Consider the following 23154-nt stretch of genomic DNA (forward strand, 5'->3'; position numbering starts at 1 on the left):
GCCTCAAAGAACTTTGTTTAGTGCTTCAGCATTAACATGCCAAAAACATGGATAGCATGAATTATTATAGCAATACTGCCATTCAGAACAAATATTTAATAATAAATAACAAGAGGATCAAAATTTAAGTATGAAAACCAGAGCTCTGCATTTTGAATTCATAAAATGCAAAATTACTGATCAATGCAAATGTTAATTGAATAGCAATGGGTACATATACACCTTTGTCAAATTACCAGAAGTATTAAATATATAATGTATGTTTGCTTGGTGACTTTTATGCCAGCTCCAGGAATACCAAGCCATGTAAAACCTACCTGGATCAAGACAGCCTTTTTTTTTTTTTCCCTTTAAATAATTTTTAACATGAACAAATATATGCTAAGTCATCTAAGCCACTGTATTTCTGATTCAATTATTAGGTGCTATGAAACTGTATTTACTATACCATGAAGCTCTTGTTGACCATGTTTTAATCATCATGATGTCTTATAATGTTAAAATGCAATTTATTGCACCTAATATGCACCTAAACTTTTCTAACTGAAAAATTATAGTAAATGATTACAAGTTACAATTGCAAGAGGGAAATTAACATCAGGGAAGATGAGAACAAGTCTGCCTGAACATCACAAAGTTAACACCTATTCCATTAAAGCTTCCTGTAGCTGTAAGAAAGGGCTCTTACCTTTCTCTTGATTACTGATGAGAACTTGAAGAGCTATTGCAGCTTCCACTTTCACAGGCATTTCCCTATCATCTATCAGACACCGTCTCGTGAGTTCTAAGGCTGTCTGGAGATTCTGGTCACTTTTAAATTTGACTTCACAGAAATAATGAAGAACCCAGCAAGCCTGGAAAAAAAAAAAAAGACATTGAAGAATTTCAGAGCTGCAAAACCTACAGAAAGGATTATCAACTATTTGTATACCCATAAACGACACAAATTGCTTAATCTGAGGTGCGACTTCTGTTGAATAAAGATACTGTAAGACTCTTCAGTGATGAAGATGTTTGAGAGTGTGGAGGCTGGTCAGTGGGAGGCTGTCCTGCAGACATCACTGGACCAGTACTATGATCTCAGGTTCATCTTTGGCCACAGGTTTTGTGTGAGCAGTACAGTCTATGTGCAGAACACACACAGACCCTACCACCAGACACAGATGGGAAACTGTGCACACAGTGCTGCAGCCATTTCAAAACTACACAGGGGCTATCTATAACCACATGTAAAAACTGGTACTCATCCCTGGAATAAGTCTACAATTTATTGTGAAAAAGGTGCATAAATGAGAGCATCTGTGAGAGGGAAGAAGTTGAAGATTTCTGAATTCTTCAGTTGGAACAGGCAGTGTATCTCACCAGTAAATGCCAGACTTTCTTACCCGCGCTCTCATGTAACCCAGCTCACTGCTGAAGAGAGGGAACACATGATTCTGCAACATATATTCCATCTGATCCTTATAGATCTTCTTCTGTCAAAACATGGAGGGAAGCACATCAGTTTAAAACTTCATATAAAATGTATTTCTATCCCGGTAAAAATGTCACACACATTAAAGTGTGAAGAGTGTAACAAAACCCTCACTTTTAACTTACCCTTTTTAAAGTCATCTCCTGGTTTAGTAATTAAACTCGGATCCTACGTGGATTTTTAAATTTTTCAGTCATAATAGTGACACTTTTTCCCCAGCCCTTTTTTGACCCCAAGAGACACCTTACAATTGGCAACACATTAGCATCAGAAGTAAAAGTGGTCATGGAAACTGCTCAGAGCCATGGTCCAAATACAAGTTCATGCCATGCATCTATATTTTGCTACCATTTTAATTGAGCAACATCACAAATTTAATTTTATTTCCTCTCTTCTATACATAAAAGAGTCCATTAAATAAACAGCCTCTCATTGAAGAGAGCACTTTTTTCCTTCCTTCCTTCCACAAAAAAGGGAATGTAATTAAGTGTAGCACAGAAATGGTGTAGTAATTCTCACCAGAAGCACAGAACTTAAAAGAACTTAAAACAATACTCTGAGCTTGAACATGACCTATAAAATTTTGGTAATTAAGTAATTAAGCTGACATTAAACCCGAAACAAAGGAAACAATTTTTAAAAACCTGGCATCAATTCATAAACTTGTGAACTCAGAGCTATTTGCATTTCTTCTAAGGCACTCTAAGTTTGAGAAAGCATAGGAAGGGAAAAAAAAACCTGATGATAAGGACCACCAGATCTGTTCTGCTTACTTTTAGGAGAATTTCAGCCAAAGAACCAATCATATGTAAAGCACCATCTTTCTTGCGAGGATCAGCATTTGGCTCCGTAAGGATTTGATAACAGAAGCCCATTGTCTTCTGCAGGACCTAGATTACATGTAAGGTTAGTCAAAGTAATCCAATCAATCATCCCAGGTACCATTTTCTGTGCTCTGAGATGCTACAATATCCAATAGCCTGCTCCAAGTCTGGAATTTGGGCAATGTTTTATGTCTTTCTTATAAACACAAAATATTTTATCAAGAATGGGTCCCAGAGAATTTGCAAATACAAAGATCATGAATAGAGAAGTGCAAAATAAATTTGAAATTTCAAATTTTAGCATATTATGATATGAGAGCAGATAAGTAAAACTTTTATTAATAGCTCTTTCAGCAAATAAACTGAATTTAGCTAGTAGTATTTCAGTACAATCCTTGAACAGCTTACCTCTTTCCTTTTACTACATGATGTAAACAATAATGTCTGAGCAGCAGTTGTTGGAGAAATGAAGTCTTCAAATACATCTGTTAAATAACATTGTAACAGTTATAAATTCTGGTCCTTTACTACAGTTGGCGATCCCAATGTATTTAATATGAAAAAGACAGCACCCTTCAGGTGCTTGATCATGCTTTCTTGCTAGAGATATTCCAAGTCCAAAGAGTAACACATGGTTGACTACATATATTTAATGTTTTTCATAATGACTGCCCCTACATGTCTAATTTGAAGATCTATGTCTTTAATTTTTAAGAAAAATATTTTGTAACACAAACAGTCAAATTTTGACATGGATGCTATTTACTCCACAGGCCAGTACACAGAATTAATTGGGTTAAAAAACTCTCAGTTTCTCATTTCTCTGCAGAAGAGGATTATCAGAGCCTTGTGTAATACCTGTAGTGTTTACAGGTATGCCTCTGGCCTGAGGGATAAAAACTCCCAAATCCCTCAAGATTCCTTATTCTAGCCACATTAACATTCCTAGTGGAGGGAAGAATTTGTTCAGGGAGTCTGAAGCATTTTTTTGTTCCCTGCCTTAGAGGACTGCACAGACCTAAGAGTAAAGCCCAACACAAAGTAGCAGAGCACAGGAGGTGAAATGGGACAAGTCTGGAATGCTGGGCTTACTCCATAATGTGTCATTTACCACTGGGATAGATCTGCTCTGAACTGTGCCATGGGTGAAATTCCCTAAGAAATCCAGGGCCTGAAATATTAGTTGTTGTAAGGCATAACCTTTAATGACATTAAATTTATGTAGTTTTTGTTAGCAAGACCAGGCCTGTTTGACTTGTAATAAAAACTTTGTAACTGTAAAAATGAAATACTTTTACAAGTGCACAAACTCCTGTGTCATTGCTGACTGTTGTATCCACTCTCCTTTCCACAAATATGTCCAAGTTAACTCTATTATTTGGTTAATATACTGTATTTCTCTTTTTTTTCAAGACTAAAGCCATCTCTGTTTTCACAAAAACACCCCATAAAAATCCCATTTTTGCATGAAATCATTTTTTAACATGAGTAGATTTCAAACGCTCACCAAATTTCATGCGGATATATTCATATGGATCTTCTTGCCAAAGCTCTTCATCAGCATCTGTATAGCACATCAATGGGAAAATAACATCTTGGATGATACCCTGGAATAAAAAAAGAGATTGAAAACAGGTTAGCACTATTAAATCAATCAATCTCTGTATTCTGTCCTGTATTTTACAGATTTTTCCATCCTGTCACTTCCTCATATAAAATGGTAACATTGAGTGGATTTATGTGGCGTTTTACAGAAAAGCAGATCTTTTGTGTTTAGGTAGGGTTACAATACAACACAAGATAGTAGACTGGCTTTGGATAATGGCATGTGGAGATGATTCAATGCCATAAATTCAGCAGCTAACACAATCTCCAAATATGTTGTGTTGCTGTGTTAGATTGTAATCCTTAACAAATTAAAGCACAAAGGAGAGACAACAATAAATTAGCTGGCTTTGTTTGTGTTTCAAGGTAACCCTCACTCAACTGGCTTAAACTATTTCCACCAATTTATAAGAGAAGTGCCTAAAATGTGAATTTTAGGCTGGAAATGCTGTACAGTAGACTGACTAATGTACTTCTGAGTCATCTAAGTATTAAACCCCCAAAAATGGCTTACTTGAATATGAGGTTTCAGATTCTTCCAGGTGACTGCATGAGACACTCCTTGATTGATGTAATTCAGCGTTTGCTGCAGAACTCTAGGAGCCATGTACTGCTTTTCCTTGTATTGATACAGCACCTTCAGCAACACCTAGAGAAATCAGATCTCATCAATAGCTTATACAGAGCACAGACCATTTTCACCCCAGTTCTACCCTCCCTCACAAGCCTACATAAGAACCCCTCAAAACTGAACAAAACCCCCGTTCATTCATTAGGCTAAAATGGGTACTGACTAATCCTTCTACCAAATGTCATTGTCAATTTTATAAGAGAACTTGCAGCTCATATTGGATGCTTGCACATCTTTTAAAAATACCATCCTTAATAACACAAACCATACATGCTAATTCACCACCAACACACTCCAGGGGGGCTTGCCCTCTGAGGTTTATTATTTCATCTTCACTCTTTGGGGACAGAAATTCACACCCAGCCACTGGATCAGAACACTCTACACTCACAGCCTACTGATCAGTGCCTCTGTGCTGCCTCAGGGCCACAGCTGTGTGAGGAATGTGTCTGATGGAGTGATCCATCAGTCACTCCCTTTGGCTTTCTCAAGTCTCCTGAGGAGGCATTCAGAACTCCTCACAGGGATCTACCTGTGTTCAAGTCCATGGCTCTCCACAGATATGGTCATGAAACAGACATGGGACCATGACCAGCAATTAAATTACAACTCACAGGAGAGTTTTGCATGTGTAATGCAAAGGGAATTCCCTGTAGCCCAGTCCAGGTCAGTGGAAACACTGCACCTTCAGAATTAGCAGCACTAACTGGAGAGAAATGGCAAGTCCCATTTCCAGGGTTTCATGTAAGTCTTCACACAAAAGAAGCGTTTTTTAAGAATCCAAACCCAAAAGGGCTGGAAAGATATCAATCAATCTGTAATGTTACAAAAACAAAAATCTGGGGAAAACAAGATTCATTATTTTGAGAATGAACACTGCTGCTACCATTTATTACACAAACACTGAAGTGTTTTTCCCAAAGGAATTGCCTTGCACTTCAGTTTAAGAAGAGTGCACTCAGTCATCAAAATAATCACAGCTTTACAAACAGTTATGCTCTAGATGTTTTATCAATTCTCAAAGTTTGAACTGCTCATGTTTAAAAACCATCAGGATTCAGAGAGAAATTACTGGTTGGTACCAACATCTGAGTACAAGGTTTTGGTGGCATTGGATATTGAGCTAGGATAGAAGAGAGCAAAAGTTCAAACTCGCAGCTGTTTTGAGGACTATCCAAGAAGATGTATGTAGTTTTGTGATTCAGATGTAGTAGGTAAAGATATTAAAAAATTAAGAAAATATTTAAGAACTGCAGTGAGGAAAAGCAGGATGGACACTCTGGGGCAAATAAAATTCTCTAGCAGTGCCAAGGAACTACAAGGCAGCAGTGTCTAACCAGGGCTTAGCTCTGGCTCATGAGAAGTGTCTTGAGCAAAACAGCTCCTAACACAAGGGATAAATTCAGGGTATTCCAGCCTGGTTTGGACAAGCTAAGAAAGTTTAGCTAAAGTGAATGCTGACTGTACAGGATTTTATTTTTTTTTTGGAGGGGTGGGGCCTAATCAATGAGAAGCAATTATGACAATAATATTAGCAGTATATTTCAAGTTTATACTTGAACCATCTGTAGTTTCATGTCTTATATTTATCTATTATTCCTTTACTAAAAGGATGCAAACACTTTGGAGAGTAGAGACAACTCAATGAAATATATTATCCAAATTTATATTCTTCAGTATCCCATAGATTTCCAATTTTTGTAAAGAAACACAACCTGCTCAAAAATCTTCCACAACATTTATTTGACAGATTCCATGTCCTGAGCAGAGGCCCAAGATCTATCTTCTGCAGAAAAATGGAGGGCAGAATCTTAAATATAGTCTGTCTTCCTAAACAAGTTACATTCTTTTTTAGGAACAAATTAAGCCTGCTAAAGTACTGCTTTTTTAGCAGCTTTCTTTAAAATACCTGAATTCTTAAGAGTTTCCTAGCTGCAATAACAGTAAGGATCAAATTTGATTTAAAAAGAAAAAAAGTATTTTGTCAAACTGTTAAAATTGTCGAAGACTACTTTTGGCCATAGCCTTTTGTCAGAATTTCATTTTATCTTGGAAGTGCAAAGCAAGCAGTAAGCCCTCAAAGAACATGCGATAATTAACTGTCTAATGTCACCTGGAGGTAACAGGTGAGCACCTCAGGAAGCAGTGCTGACACCACTTGTCTAAGGGGAATGTTGGGATATATCACCTTACACTCAATGTGAAAAATGTTATCCATACTTTGGCCAACCTTCAAAAAGCATGGATTTACAAAATACTTTTCCTACACTACTTCTTTTAAAGCTCTGTAATTCATTATAATTTCATTAGAAATTAAGAGAACTGAAACTGAACTAAGAACTGTTTGTCTGACTCAAAGGCTTTGAAGGAAACATCCTACACCATGAGATTTTCATAAATTGTCTATTTATATTTGCAACATAATCACCTTAAAAGAAAGGTACTTATGAACCAAATACGAGGAAATTTTATAAAAACATGCCTGAGATTTTTAATTAATCCAAAGGTTCTTTGCATATAGCTGACCCTAAAACACAGCACAAGTGGCAACCCCAAAACAGGGAGACATGTGGAAAGGGAACATCAGAATTACCTGGCTATAAGAGAGCCTCTGCTTGATCAGGCTTTTGCAGAAGGTTGAAAATTTATAGCTTACAGACTTTAAGTCAAAAAAACCTTGCATACAGAGTTTAAAAGCTAGTTCTGAAGGGCAACTACACCACATACACCCATCTCTTTCAGAAAGAAAAAAAAAATTGTAGCATTTGTCTGAAGCTTATCTGAGGGCTTGTAAGTGGAAAGTCGATTGTGCTATGTGGCAAATTGATAATTTCTTTATCATTCTTTGTTTTAGCTCACAGACATCACTGCTTTCCATACCAAAGTGCTTGGGGGAAAAAAAAGTGAGTAAGAGCAAGAAGCCTTTCAGCAAATACTGAAATAAGCAATCAATACTAGCTCTAAACCTATCCTAATACTGCCCCCACACTCAGTGTTTCTTACTTGCTGAACACCAACAGCGAAGGCCTTCAGGAAAACTTCAGCAAACTCATTGTACTCCTTGGAAACATTACCAGGGCTTCCATACCTAGAAATAGAAGCAAGTACGTAAACTCAGGTGTGCAGCAATATTACTGATTTAAATATTTGCTTGGGGTTTTTTTTTAATAATAATGGAAGAGAAAATACCTCTCGAAGAGCCTAGCTAAGATATGCAAAGCCCACTTCTTGCATTTCCACCATGGCAGCTCAGGTCTATCATCCTCATCAACCTGAAGGGTTTCCTTTAGGAAAAAAAAGACATTATTTACCAATTACTAACAAAGAGTTCAAATTACATGTTATTTGAGCAACTACATAGTATATCTAGTTTTTAACCTGTTATTTACACTTCTAGCTCAATTAAAGTATGAAGTAGAGCATATCTAAAAATAAATTCCATTACATATGCCTAAATGATCAATAATTTTTTGAAACAAGTAGCCAAAATAAGCTTTGCTATATTTTGAAAACAGAACTTGCATACAAGCTATATATTTTCCAAATTTGTTTAGTCTGTTTAGCCTAATCTAAACCCATTTAGCCTAATCTTTTTTATTTATAATTTACTTGGCATCTGTACAGTAAAAAGAATGCAGAAATAAAATATTAAACTGTTTAACATTCTAATGAATGAAAAACTTAAGTTTAAAGACATAAATAGCCAAAAGCCACTTACAGCTGGTACATCCCTATCAACAACAGTCTTCAGGATTTCTATCCACTCAGTCAGGTTTTGCTGATTTATCAACTCCAAAGGTAATGTGTACTGGGTAAAACAAAACAAAACAAAGCAAAAGGGGAAATTATTTTTTAATTTCTTTATAGTAAATTTGTTACTTTCACAGTTTGAATTTTAGCTTTCAAATCTTTGCCTACACTTAGCTATTATGAAAGAGCAATTTACCACAAAAACAAGGCTAAAGAACTCAACACAATCTAACCTATATCTTAAATATCCTCAAAGGTGCTAAAGGTCTTTGCTCCAATTCATTGTGCTTATGCAATGCAAAATGCTACTTAAATGGATGTTACTCTGATTTCTGAAGCATTTAACAGCACTTCCATTCCAAACTCCTGTATTTACATTGGTAATTATCTGTAGGCTGGCCTCCACAATCTGTCCTTAGAAAACTCATTTTCTAACTGGTTTTCCAGCAAACACCCTACCTTAGAGGATGGCTTGTGTAAGTTTTATCTAATGCCAACCAGGAATAGCACTGTACAAAAGTAAAAGCACAAGGCAATCAGAAACTTGTGATTCACGGAGCTAAGTAGAAGGGAAAATGATTCAGATGTAATCAAATACTGTAATATTTTTGTCATTCACTATTTTAAGGAAAAGCATAATGCTTTTAATTATTGTTCAAGTATATACAAAGTTTTTTTTACCTGGACAAGGGCATAAAATATTTTGAAGATCTGTTTCTGGATGAGGACAGACTGGTCTGATGGATCATTCAAGAGCTGAATGAAGCTGTCCTTCAGGACTGGCAGAAAATGTTGCATTGCAGCTATCAAGGGACTCCGTTCCTCTGGTTTCTTGTACCTTTAGAGAAGAACAAAACCAGTTTTGTAGTTCTTTTAGGCAGCTTTAAATTGCAAAAGCTCACCTTGCCCCACTGTAGGCACAAGTAGGTTATTTGACAGCTCAAAACAACCTGTGACTTAAAAACAAACCTAGATAGTTCCTGTGACAGAATCAGAAATAAAGCAACAGCCAGACAGTATTACAGATGAGAAATAGATTAATCAGAGTCCACAATTTATCAAAATATTTGCAGAAGCTAGATTGCTTCACTGACACTGGACAAAGCAAACTGAGAAGTCTCTCACAGGCTGCCACTGATGGCTCTCACATCTCACCATTTCATTTGCCCAAAGCCAACAGTCTGATAGAGAAGGTGGGATTCCAGCCTGTGGGGCAGATTGAGCAGGCAACCACCCTTGAAATAAAACCTCAGACCTTCTCTGCTGGGGACAGCCCACCCGCTTGCCCATGCTGAAAACAAGGCTCCACTTAATTTCTCAAAGATTTCAAAATTCCTGAAAGGAAACAAAGCTACATTTAAAAATCTTTGCCCCAAATTTTAACTCATACACAAGAAACTCCTAATTGATTCAAGAGTTGTCACAGCAGAGCAGGATCTTGTCTATACTGGTGATGACAATAACAAGATAAAATATCATTTTATGATTGTACATTTATTTCTTGATTCAGCAATCAATACTTGTCAGACTCTTGGACTCCTGTGGGAGATTTCAGGGTTAGAGGATTGAGCTTGGTTTGGTTTGTTTTTTCAAACATATTTTTTGTAGACTTTTCACTAATACTAAATATCAATACTCAGCTTCCTAAACAGTGGCAATTTTCAGAATATAACAAGAAAAAGACTACTCAATCTGCTGCCAGATGATATGTTCTCTTATAAACTACTACAAAACACTGAGCTCTAAGATCCTGTTCAATAATACAGTTTTCATGCATTTTCCGAACCAGAAACCCAAACATTAAGATTAAACATGGCTCAGGAAAATTCAGTTCCTCATTTTCACCAAAAAAAATGAAAAATACTAGAAAAAAATACTATGTAAAGAGCAGCCATTTGATCTTGCTGGTTGAATTTGAAGGGAAAAAAAAAAAAGTGAAAATCTCCAAGATATTTATGTCCCATGTTAAGGAAAAAAACAAAAATCCCAACTTAAATATTCTTACACGTCAGGCAGTAAAAACCTGATCAAAGTCATAACATTACACAGATTCGTGTCCCACTAAACTGACTGAAACACACTGAAATGTGCACATTCCTACACGATTCGTGACATGAAACTCACCCTTGCTGACTCCACCAGAAAGCTGAGCAAGCAGGAGCAGTTCCAGGCCTCAGCTGAAGTGTTTGATCAGCTGAGACTACAGACACACCCGTTACTTATCGCACAGTGACTGCACTCAGATCCCTAAACATGGATTTCTGATTATGATTTCTGTCATCATAATTCCCTGCCACTGAACACTTCTTGATTTACAGCTCACAGATCTCTGCAGCGTATTTGGTTAAAGATGTTTAAGCTGAAAATCAAGTGAGAATGCAATTTTCAGCCACTAAGAAAACTCCCACTTGGGATTACAAAGATCTTTATGGCATTCCTGTAAAAGTATTTTTGAGAAATTGACATTCACTGTTTTACACTGATTGACGTAAAATTCACAAAATTAGATGGACACTATTCCATGCAACATTTTAAATTAATAAATTGAAACAGAAATGTTATGCATTCTAATGCTTTGAAAGAGTAAATTGTGGATTCCATCAGCTGCACTACTACAATCCCCTGACTCCAGGACCGTCCTTTTCTCTGATCACCTGTGATCAGAGAAAGTGATCATACCCAAGTCAGTTAACTAATTCTGAGATCCAAACATTCCAAATTTCACATTGAAACCTTTCCATGGTTACTGTCACCAAGTACTAGAGCACAAATTGCTTAAAAGTTTAAATCTGACTTAAATAATAAATTCCTGCAGAAGTCATGATTTTGAGCAGACTTTCTTACTGCCACCAATCCATAAAAGACAACTTCCGCATTAAGGTTTTAAGACACTCGTTTTTTTCTGAATTCAAACTTTTAATGAAGGCATTCTTTCTGTAATTTTTAGTGGAGAAGATCCATGAGTCAGCACCTGCACAGCATATAGTTGAGAATACTTTCTAAGATTACATTTCCATCACCTTGGTGCAGTCCCATAGACAATTCTACATGGTTACAGTATTCACACGGAGTACAAAAAATAGACACCAATATATTAATTCTGCTGGTTTTTATTAAGAAAGACCAGAAAGAACTTACTCATAGTTTTTCACAAGTTGATAAAGACAGAGAAGAATTCCAAGCCAACAAGCACTGTTGTCAGACTGGAGATAAAATCCAATTTTCTCCACAACTGCAGTCCAGCGACTTGGATAATCATACTTGATAATGTGGTGAATGCAAGTAGTAAGCTGTACTCTGGAAATCAAAAGCACAACAATTAAATAAGTTACTGCTATTATTTTAATAATATTCTTGTAGTGTTGAAGCAGCAAATACTGTCCATACTTAAGACTTCCTTTTTGTTTAGGTTTAGGTTCTGTAGTTTCTGCTTAACAGTCTCCATTGAAGGAATTTAAAATTTCTACATGCTACACAAGCTGAAAACTGTTCTTCCATCTACATTAATCCTATGTTTAGGATACACAGTGTGTGACAATGATGCTTAGCACGTGGGTGATCTTGGCTGAGAGAAAAATAAAAAAAGAAAGAAACCCAACAGTCAGAATCCACAGGCAACTCACGCAGAGGCTAAAACTGTTCACCTGATCAGCTCAGGAGAGTGGATAATGGCTTCTACAATGTTCTCACGGATACAGTGTCTGTCTTCTTCTGGGATGGAGTAAGGTGGGATCTCTCCTGGAGCACTGTCACGGTCCGGCCAATACTGGGTTATCATATTTTTCAAGTAGATAACTCCTGTGAAACAAGAGTGGCAAATCAGCTGACAGACATTCAAAGCACGAAACAAATGCACAACTCGCAAGTGAATATTTTTTAGAACAAGACCAACTAAAATTACAAAAGCATTGACCCTAAGTAGGAGAATCAAAATACATAAACCATGCAATTTATTAACCCAATAATTTACTAAATTCATACTCTTTCACCCATTTAATATAAAAATACTAAACATACTGCTTTCATCTATGATTCAGGTAAGTAGTTGTGTAACTATTTAGCAACTTCTGAAAACTCCATTATAACGATTTTCTCATTGTTTTCATTAAAACTGAAAAAGAAAAGCTGATCAATACTAATGACAACCTAAAACATCCCTTGTAAGCAAAAAAATCTAATTATGTTGGTGATACAGGAATGAATACTGGAGAAACAGAGCTCCTTTATATCCAGGTTATGGTCTACAGCAATTTGTAGCAATCAGGCTCCTGGAACAAACCCTGCATTTACTATTTGATAACCTAATCCAAACTGCTTCCGTGGCAGAATATAAATCACAGCACTTGGAGAAGTACTTACAACATGCAATAGGAAATCTCAAATGGCAAACTGGTAACAAAGTAACTGTTAATCTAATTCGACATAAAAGTCCATAAAGCAACTTCTCTTCCTAAATTTCATATGCACCTTTTAAAGATTCAGAAACCAGAGGGTTTCTGAAAGTGTCTGTGGAGGTCAAGAAAGACTCAGCAGGTGATTACAAGACTGAAGTGATAGAGATGTCAGCCAGCCCTCAGAGGGATTTATCTTTAACTGCTTTGTGAACACACACTGCTTGTAAGCTGGGCCTTGCATGAGCCATCCCCGCTCTCCACAGGATGCTTTGGGGTTTAATTGGCTAACAGGCAAGAGGGTGAAATTTCAGAGGTTTTCTTCAAACTTTTTTTTGTATGTTCTACTTGTAAAGCAGTAAGCTTTTTGAGTCATAATTTGAATTATACCCCCAAGCAGTAAGATAGAAATGCAAGCTAAGTTTAGGCTACAGCTTAGAGTAGTCTACTACATGGAAGGTCCAAATAAGCAATCCAGATCACACCTTCCTGACCAGTCAGAAAACCCACTGAAGTATTGTACTAAAAACCTCTACCAAGTAATTACAGCAGCTTTAAGGCAATGTTTGGAGCTGCCAATAATCAACATCCAATTTTACTGATGGCTCACATGCAAATAAGCAGGGTTCTGAATGGCATAATTTGTTTTCTTCCACTTAATATATTTAGAAACTTTAGTGCTCACAGTACAAGTTTAAATAACCTTCTTGGACCAAGTACACCAGCATCATAAACCATTCTGCTTCCCCAGGAATGTTCACTAGAGATAAAGGGGAAGAATCATTCAAGAGCCAGACACATCTTTTCTTTCTGTCTTCCTTACTCAGTGTATGGTGCCAGATAATAGCTCGTGATGACTGTAATTTGAGCAACTCCCAGCTTCTGAGTGCTTGACATTAAAATCATTAGAATTCTTTAACAGTATCTGTACATGTACTTGTGTGTATGCACCATTAGAGTAGATACAATGAAAAAAATATTTGAAAACTTGCCTGCCTGTCTCACTGGTAAATCCAGTTGCTCGGACATAGTGATCTGAAGCAGAGTTGAAACAAAGTTCACTGACTTATGAGCCTATGGAGAGGGGAAAAAAAGAGTTGAGTTTTAGAATACTCCCATTAAGATTTACAATATCTTTATAATGATGTAATGCAATCAATAGAATACCAGCAATTCAGCCAGTTGCACAGGAGTCAGCTAATCAGCCAAAGCATTCCAAAGTTTTGTGCTCACTGTATTTTGAAGACAGCAATGAGGGGAGAAAAAACCCTACCGTTTAAGGTAACAGAGCTAAAGAAATCACTGAACAGGAATCAGCCTTCCACAGTCACCAAACATGCTCCCCATTCAGAACAAACACTTGAAGCAAGAGTACCTGAACAGCCCGAAAAACCCAAGAGCAGCAAGTTTACAGTGACCTCTAGCAAGGTATGAGTTCATTCTATAATAACAGAAGAAACAGATGGGAACTATGTTTTAAAACTAAGTCCAACTCCTACTTCATCTTTCTGAAAAACCAGTTTCAAGGGACCACTGCTGCAGCAGCTGTCCACAGAACTACCCAATAGCAAAGCAACAGCAGGGAGATCCAAATGGAGACACATCTGCAGAGTAACAAATTCCCGAGGATTTGCAGGAGTTTCACTTAGAAAGAAAACAAAACATGTTTTTTCTTACCATATGAGAACTGTCATTGATACATTACAGACTGGATTGTATTTTCAATGAAGAAACAAACCTTAACGTTATTATAATACCCTTTAACCACCTTTCACAAGCATCAAGAACTCCAGACAATAAATTAATTTTGCTGGGAAAAGTGAGTTGCAATCCTTAAAAACTAACTCTGCTTTTTTTAACTGAAACCGAACATAATTTTCCTCACGGTGAAGTCATGAACTCATGGACATGAGTTACAGTGGGAAATCCCTATTTTATGCATGGAAAAAAAATCACAAGAGAGGCCAAGGCCTGGAACACTTATCCACTGTGGCACCTCATCCTCGGAGATACTCTGTTGGACAAGTCCTGATCTACCTCATTCAACTTCCAAACAGCTTTGCTTTCCTGCAAAAAAAAAAATCTTCACTTTCTATCTTCACTTACACAGCAACATTGTTTCCTATGTCCTTTGCAGTTCCCCTATCAAAGACCACTGCATAGATCCACCTAATTTAACCTGTTGAACTCTTAGGAAAATACCTCTTACCCACTTATTACTTTCAAAACCACTGAAATTACACTATTTATGAAAACCAAATGGCTGCCTCAGATACTGCAGCAACTTCATATCATAAAGAGAAATAATCAGAAATTATCCCTCCATTCCCTTTATTAAGACCAAAAGCTCTTCTGACAGTATGAAATGATGTCAAGATTCCTCCTAAGTGTGTAAATGCTGCTCAGCTCACTCCTACAGTACCAGAATGTTCTCTTCAATTTTCATTTTCCTGAGCAAATATCTCCAACAGGTTCCAAACAAGGGTAAAAGGGACAGCCTGGAACATGACATTGGTACTCAGGTTTGGTTAGTGTAGCTTGTTTTCTATCTCCTGTTCTTTAAAACAGATTTCAAACTTAAGAATCTGCCCAAAATGTTAAAACACTGTTGTACACATTCATCCAGTGCACTAAAACTCTACAGGCTCCAGAGCACCCAGAGGCATCTGGTCCCACTGAAATGTTTATTTGCAGAGTGTGATTCGATGAACTGAGAGTAACTGACACCGCAATATGAGCACCGCAATATGACCCATGTCCCTCTGATATTCCCAAAGTCCTCAAGAAGGAAACACACTTTTAAATGGAAAAAAAAAGTGCAACTGTCTTCAACTGCCAAGTAATGGCTGAATAAATAAATTGAAACTCAAATTTACTAGTTGGGTTAGATTCCTCCTACAGCTGCAGGTCCGTTAAGTTCCTCCTTTCCTTAAGGAACATTAATAGAGACACAGAGTCCTGCAGCACATTCCGAATGACATCAGACCCTAATTCAGCACAGCACTCAATTATACGCTTAACATTAATGTCAGCGGAAGTGCTCCTGTATTTAATGTGTTGTGAACCTGAAGAAAGCTTTCAGTTTCAATAACCTTTAACTCACCTACAAATAAGGTCATATTAGTCTGCATAAAATGGACTTAAAAGTGAAAACTGATGTCTTTCCACAAGGGCTATAAGCTTAACAGATACCTTTTCTATACTGAAAATTTGCAATGTTTGCAAAGCCAGAAGCATTTAATCCTATAATTTTAAAAATTAAGGATTACTTTTCCTTTCCCATGATAAATGACTGCTATTCTTGTAATAAAAACCATCCATTTCAGCAACAAATATGGAAATAATGCTTAAGAGCTACTAAGGAACTAACAGAAAAACCAAAAGAAATTAAATTTTAAAATTTTGTGTCTTAAAAGAAACAAATATAGACAGCAATGTACAAACTGCTACACAATGAAATTTAATAAAATACCAAAGAATGTTTTCTTTATTTACAAAGACAGGAGTGAGGCTGTGCCCATAGCAGGCTACAGAAGCTCCCTAGAAATATCAGTTCTATTAGAATGTGGGATTAATATATTTCCATTGGGTTCTTTGAACTATAGCAAGCTTTAAGGGACAAAACCAAAACATCTACACCACTGTTTGTTTTTTTTTAAATCTTACAAGTATCAACCTTATTAGCATCTGAAGCATCAGACTCCAACGAACCATGAGGATGAGCTGCTTTATCACCTTTAGTGGTTCAAAGCAGATTCAGCCAAGATATAATCTGTGCTTTTAATACAAGTAAAATACCTTGTACTTGCCAATCAAAGTCTGCTCTTAATCCTCTCCGTTAATACCTACATTCACACAGAGCTACATTAACACTTCCATGCATTCTCTATGGAATATAAAGGACTCCCAAACTCTTCACAATGACCTCCTTCCCAAGCCACTGAAAGGAAGGTGGTTGCAGTGCAACTGAGATGTAGGGACAAGTAAGGACAATTCCATGAAGAAAAGGGTGTACTGAATGCTCAAATAAAGCACCAAGTACTACAATTACCTCTCACATACTCCCTTGCTCTGCTTCACTCTTAAAAAGAGCATCCAATGTTTTACTGGCACTTGGGGAAAAAAAAAAAAACCTGAACCTAAAATAAGACACCACCATAGGTGCCTTTTTGTATCTACAGCATTAAAAAATACTGAATCCACATCTCTTTCAGCTATTTCCATCTTTAATAATTTTACTCCCCCGAGAGGGCTGCCTCTCAGGACAGCATGCTCCTCTTCACTGACTGCACTGCTAAAAAAAACCAACCATACTGAAAACCACACCTATTTTAGGTTCATTTTTGAACTAAAATCAGGATTTCACAATGGTCACTATCACATACTCTAAACTGCATGGAGAACAGAAAATTTTTAAGACTTGAAAGCTTTGACATTGGTAAAATTTTGATTTTTATTCTCTTGCTCCTTGTTTACAAGTGCCATTTAAAAGTAAACATTAAATTTAGAGAACTACAGGGGTTTTTTAAAATAGTTCTGTCGCAGAAGTCAGTTTTCCAGCACTTAAAGAAAAACAAAACCAAAACTCATCTCAAGTCTTTCCCACTTACAAAAGGTCTGACATGCCATGTCACTGGTATGACTTTGCTGTCTAAGAGCCAAAGAATTTGGGGATTTTTCCCAAGAGCAATCTTTGCTATGCAGCCTGGCTAGCTGAGGAATGTATTCTATCAGACCACAAACCTTGCACCACTGTCTCTTAATCCCAATCACTGCTCCAGAACACACAATCTTTTTGCACAGTCCATTGCAGTTTTTCCTTGCAGGGTTGCTTTGTCAGACATGTGCTAAAAGAGACTTTTGAGAAAAGAGTCATACCAGCTGCATAATCCAAAAGAGGAATGAAGTTCAAAGTTAACACTGAAGAAACCAGTTCATGGCATGTGAACTATGAATAGTTAATTACAACGTGGAAAAGCACTTTTCCTCTAGTAATGATACTGCAGTAAGTTACATTAATCTTTAATGCTGGAATAATCTCTCACACAAAGCCTGCGTGCCTCTACATGATAAAAACAAGTTTCCTCTGGGGTAAAAAGACCTCCATGTGTTCTTTTCAGGTATCAGGAAGCTGACATACCATAACACACTACAATAGGCACCTCCTTTACTGTTGCCCAAAAAAGCAGAACAGATGAGCAACACTTACTATATGCTGCTGAACTGGAACCCCAGGTTATTTATATAGCTATTCAAAGTAGCACATGTGAATAAAAGCTAACATTTTAAAAACAAAGTAGATGGAAAAAATAAGAATTTAATGCTTCTCCTCCATTCCAGTTTTTTGGGGAAAAAAATAAATCTGTATGTAATTTTTGATCTGGGCCATAGCAGGACTGGGTGAACATAACTACTACACTGAGATGAAACTGTTTTCTTACAGAAAGGTAAGGTCAGGAGCTGTCAGGCCACGCTGAATCAGCAAACTGCCCCGTGGCAATATTTTAATTCTTTTTTAAGAACTCAGCAGGTGTGGAAGTCATTCTGACCTCAGGTTTTTACAAGCCAGTTTTGCCACCTCTTATGCAGCTACAATGTATATGCAAACCTAGTTCAATGTCCACAAAAGACACACACACACACACACACACATTTAGCAGTTCCTGCAAAAATCCCTGATGCTCCTTTCTTCGCTGCCTGCAAGTTTGAAGGACTTTGCTCTACTGCTGGCTGAGGAAAAAGCAATGTGCTCCAAGCAGAGGCTTGCTAGGCACACACAGAACTATTTGCTAAGACATGAGAAAGTGGCAAGTGGCCCTTTCTGCTCGGATTTTACCTCGTGCTGGGCAACTTGCACCGAGGAGGAAACTTCTTCCTGGAGGAGCCAAGGTTCCTTACTGCCCCCAAGGGGATTCCTGGTGTTGGACCAGCCTTGGCACATGCAGCTTGAAACACTCTTTCCCAAAGCACCCCTCATCTAACACACACCAGAATATACAGATGGAAGATGGGGGAAGTGAAAGTAACCAAGTTTAACCCAAGTACTTTGGGTAAAATGTCACACCAACAACTTCAAAAGAGACCCCATGATCTGACAATCACAGCCAAGAAAGTCACGCTCTGCTCTTTTTCTCACACTACAATATAGAGCTGTAGATGTTACACATGAAGACCATGTTAGAAAAGGTTTTAAAAAAAAAAAAATCAAGCTGGAGGTAACACTATGAACACCTTGCTCAAAGTATCCATAGCATTCCAGCTTTTGGAAAATCCTGTCTGAAAGACTCCATGTAAGAAGTAGATTGCTTCTTCCCCTTTGACAACCTTTCACTGCTAAACTCTCAGCAGCTAAGAGGCCAATCATTCAATGTAACCCATTCCACCCTTCTGACATTTGTAGCTATTAAGCAGGCAGTGAAAGGCACTGAACTAGGCCCTACTGCACTGTTAAATCAATGGTGATGGTGGCCAGCCAACAAAATTTCCTCTCTATCCTTCCCCTGTCACTCAGAATATGAAAAACCTCAAATGTAACTTCTGAAAGTCACTTTCCAGTACAGCATCAGGATGTCTTCCTAAACAAACTCTGTTGAGCTCTGACTTAAAAAAAAATGATGAGTTATAGGAGATGGCACTTTTTTCTCCCCTAAACATTGTCAGATGCAAAAATTGGGTTGTTAGTCTAAAAAGATGTCTTAATAGCTCACACACTGAGGTTAATCTCAGACTTACAAGACATACATCACAGAGAAGTTATACTTCTGTATCTATACAACTGCATCTTGATAAATATTTTGCTATTAAAAGGTGAAACAACAATGTATTTTTTTCAGAGTCTCATTCCATAGCTGCACAGTTAAAAATACCTATTTTCATCACAAATTCAGAGAAACACTTCATACATGGAGCACAAAGACTATTTCAAAAGGCAGTAATGTCTTCCTGCTGCTCTCCAGTAGTTTACTTGAAGATTCTGGCTCGAAGTCCTGAAAAAACACAGCTTTCCCCTGTGGGACAAGGACAGAAATGGGAACACCTCAGGGTACCCCATCAGCTGAAAATTCTCAGACACAAGAGCCAATGATCTCATTCCCTGTAACTTTTTTTCACAGTGAGAAAAGTAAAGACAAAGAGACCAAAATACCTACTTTTTAACATTATCTCAACTCTGAAAGTTCTCACAGAGCCTTTTATGTGCAGGCAATAGAACCTGATAAAACTTAGTGAAGGGAGAAAAAGTATAGAATAATTCATGACTTGGCCAAGGTCAAAGGAAAAATAATATAGCCTGGACAAATCAAGAATCATACACTCCAGTCCTCTTCTCCAGTCAGTAGAACTTTGTTGACTGATAGGATATGGTGAAGACAGATCCAAATACTTGGTTAACTCTTAGCTACTTAGATATCTCTTGCACTAATCAGGAATATCAATTACAGATTGATGCACGGTCTTTTCTGGTAAGGTAAAATGACCATTCTGCTGAAAGCCAGTCTCATCAGCTCAACAGGGGCACTTCTGACAAATTAAAGGTAAAGTGAAAGGTCAACCAAGGACAACTATTAAGCTATAAAACACTTGTGCAGGACTGGCCATGCACAAGAACAGTGTTCTCTGCTGTTGTGATCTCATCTTTACAGAGAAAGAGACCCCCATACCTGTAATTAAGTATTAACTGGTAACAGAATTGCTCTCACATTCAACAAATTTAGACCAGCATTCAGCAAGAAAGTGCATAACTGACTTCAATAAACCTAAGTAAAACCAAGACCACACATGTGACTAAAGCTGCACGTATATGTAAGTGCGTGCAGACTTCTGGTTTAGCACATATTTTTATCACAAAATATCTGTCAAAGATTAGTGATGCTCCATTTCCCACAAAAAAGAATTCTTACATGCTGGTTCAATAATATCTGGTGTTTTAAAAGGGGCACAAATATTCTGATTTTGTGCCAATTTAGCACTTGTGTAGTACACGATGGACCATGGTTCCAAAGTGAGAACAAAAGCCAGTGGCCAGCAAGCACGATCCTTCCTGCAAGAGTTTGCCATTTGCTGAAGACTCCGACTGGCAGTGAACATTAATTCCCTGCACCTTCAGCAACTCAATACCTGCAGAAAATAACTAAAATAAATTTCAAGAAAGTTACTACATATAAATATTGACATCCATTGAACATGGAAAAACATGCATTTTTGGGGCCAGCTTTAGATTTCATAGATACTACTGTCTTCAGGCCATCACATTTCTTGCATTTTTTATTTAACTAACAAGCACCAACACACTTTTTAACAGAGTACATGGAAAAGACAGGCAATTACTTTGTACAAGCGTCAATTAGTCACTGAGTAGTTTCAGAGCTATCTATTTCAAAGGTACCTAATATTTATTTGCTATTCACTTATTAAATAACATGCAGGAATCACTTTTTTATTTTCTGAGAAGCTATGCCTTTAGTTTTTGAAATTTTCTCCACTGCCAGCAGAACATTTGGCCCACCTTTATCTAAGCTCTGCTGAACATCTGTTGCATTACATGAGTATTGTCAGGCCCAAAGTCTGCTTAAGAGCAACAAGGAAAAATGCTTTTGGAAAAAGCCAACTAAAAGCACCACAAGAACTGCCACACGGGCTTATCCTTCACCTCCATCAAGAGATCCTATTTTCTTTGGGTCAAACACTAAAACACTTTCGTTCTCCAAAATGTCTACAAGCCCTGTGGCTATGTCTCATCAATAAAGTTTTCACCTACCAGGTGAGGTTAAGCAGAACAAAAATAAAATTTTCTTCCAAAATGGAAGTCCGTGGAACTGGGAGCTGCTGGGTTTTTACATCCCAGTGTGTCAGGTGAGTGCAGTGCAAGCGGATGACACACTTGGGCCGGAACCCTGTCTGCCCCCGTCCCTGGGACACGTGTCCGCATACACCCAGGGAGCACTCCTATACCCCGGCAGCCCTGCTGACCCCGGAGCCCACAGGATTCGGAACACCAAACACCGCCAGGCTGCCAGATCTCATTCTCAACTCGGCCCAGGCCATCAGATTTGATTCCGAACTCAGCCCAGGCCACTCTTAACAGGCGGCACTGCTTGCGAAGTGATGGGGCTCTTGCCACCTCCTTCCCCGCTGATAAATTACTGCTTTCAACACCCAAGAACTGATGTCGCTTAGATGGTCCCTGTGTCCAGCCGGAGCCACCGAAGGCCTGCACAAGGGCGGTTTTAAACCCTGCTCAGCGGATCACCGTTTTCCCGGCTAAGCACGGAGACAATGGAGGCAATTTGTTACGCCGAGTAAGACACGGGGGCCTCGGCCGCTTTCTGCCGCTGCCCCCCGCCCGAACAGCCCCGCCCGGCCCGGCCCGGCCCCGCTGCCATGTGCGGGGACAATGCGCGCCGGGCCCGGCCTGCGGCCGCCGGGACGCGGCCGGCGGGAAGGGGCAGCGGCCGCGGGCGAACGGACCGAGGAGCCGAGGGGACCCTCTCCGCCCCCGCCCCGCTCCCCCTCCCACGGGGCGGCCTCGTCCCCGCTCCCCAGCGCCGCGGCCCCGGCCCAGGCCCGGCGGCGCCCTCACCTCGTTGAGCTGTCGCTCGGCGGCTTCGCGCAGCGCCGGGTCCATGGTGCCCCGCAGGGCCTCGATGATGCCGCTGGGGTCCATGGCGGGGGCAGCGCGGGGGGCGGAGGGCAGGAGCCGGGGCCGCGCCGAGCGCACATGGACCCGCCGCCTCCAGCGGCCGCCGGCGCGAAAGGAAGGGAGAGCGCCAAGAGCCCGGATAGAGCTGCCCCCCCCGCCGACGGGAGCGGCGCCCCTTCCGCCGCACGGCCCGCCCCGCCCCGCCGCGGGGCGCCGCGGGAGATGCAGTCCGGCCGGGCACCGGCACCGGGGAGATGAGATCGGGGCGTGGCCGGGAACCAGCACCGGGGGAATGAGATCGGGGCGCGGCCGGGCACCGGGGAGACGCGGCATACTCGGTCTCGGCCCGCACAAGCCGCCTCAGGAGCTGCGGCCCCGCCGGAACGGCCCCGCCGCGGAAGCCGCGCTCCGGCACCGCCCGCTCCGCTCCGAGCCGAGCCGAGCTCCTCGGCCGCGCCAACGCTGTGAGGGACCCGTTGTTTTAGCAAAAATCCCTCGCTTGAAAATCCCTCCCGCACCCGCGCCCTGTTTTCGGAGAGACTCGTGTGGCTCAGCGAGGAAGGAGGGGTGCGTGGGGCCTGGCTTTGCTTTATCGTGGGCACGGGGTGCCTGCCGTGCTGGGTTCAGGGTGGTGGGAAAAAAAGAGAAGAAGGGAAATCCTGAAGATGTGTCAGATTTTTTTCAGAAAATCAATATAAACGGAGCTGTCGCTCGTGAAGGGTCTAGGAAATGTGTCTTATGAGGAGCGGCTGAGGGAGCTGGGGGTGTTCAGCCTGGAAAAAAGAGGCTCCGGAGGGTCCTCATCACTCTGTGAGTCCCTGAGAGGAGGCTGTAGCCAGGTG

At 39.5% G+C, this 23154-nt stretch overlaps 1 protein-coding gene and 1 non-coding gene across 2 annotated transcripts in view; both read right to left on the bottom strand.

Annotated features, from left to right (window-relative positions):
* Positions 1-22410, bottom strand: part of IPO7 (importin 7) — a 34491-nt gene extending 12081 nt beyond the window's left edge. The window contains exons 1-14 of the mRNA XM_005529024.3: positions 22253-22410; positions 13668-13749; positions 11929-12082; positions 11423-11581; positions 8966-9122; positions 8253-8342; positions 7724-7818; positions 7538-7622; positions 4418-4552; positions 3806-3905; positions 2707-2783; positions 2248-2364; positions 1386-1475; positions 689-854 (exon numbers count right to left, since the gene is read on the bottom strand). Of these exons, the coding sequence (XP_005529081.2) occupies positions 689-854; positions 1386-1475; positions 2248-2364; positions 2707-2783; positions 3806-3905; positions 4418-4552; positions 7538-7622; positions 7724-7818; positions 8253-8342; positions 8966-9122; positions 11423-11581; positions 11929-12082; positions 13668-13749; positions 22253-22336 (1591 nt within the window). The 5' untranslated portion in view covers positions 22337-22410. The remainder of the gene's footprint in view (positions 1-688; positions 855-1385; positions 1476-2247; positions 2365-2706; positions 2784-3805; positions 3906-4417; positions 4553-7537; positions 7623-7723; positions 7819-8252; positions 8343-8965; positions 9123-11422; positions 11582-11928; positions 12083-13667; positions 13750-22252) is intronic.
* Positions 1009-1189, bottom strand: LOC148183951 (small nucleolar RNA SNORA23). The gene has a single exon (XR_015773035.1). It is a non-coding gene; the product is annotated as a small nucleolar RNA SNORA23 (small nucleolar RNA).
* Positions 22411-23154: the final 744 nt, after the last annotated feature.

Source organism: Pseudopodoces humilis, chromosome 7, assembly GCF_049639895.1.
Source record: "Pseudopodoces humilis isolate 2021_Gansu_Grassland_sample_001 chromosome 7, ASM4963989v1, whole genome shotgun sequence".
Lineage (NCBI taxonomy): Eukaryota > Metazoa > Chordata > Aves > Passeriformes > Paridae > Pseudopodoces > Pseudopodoces humilis.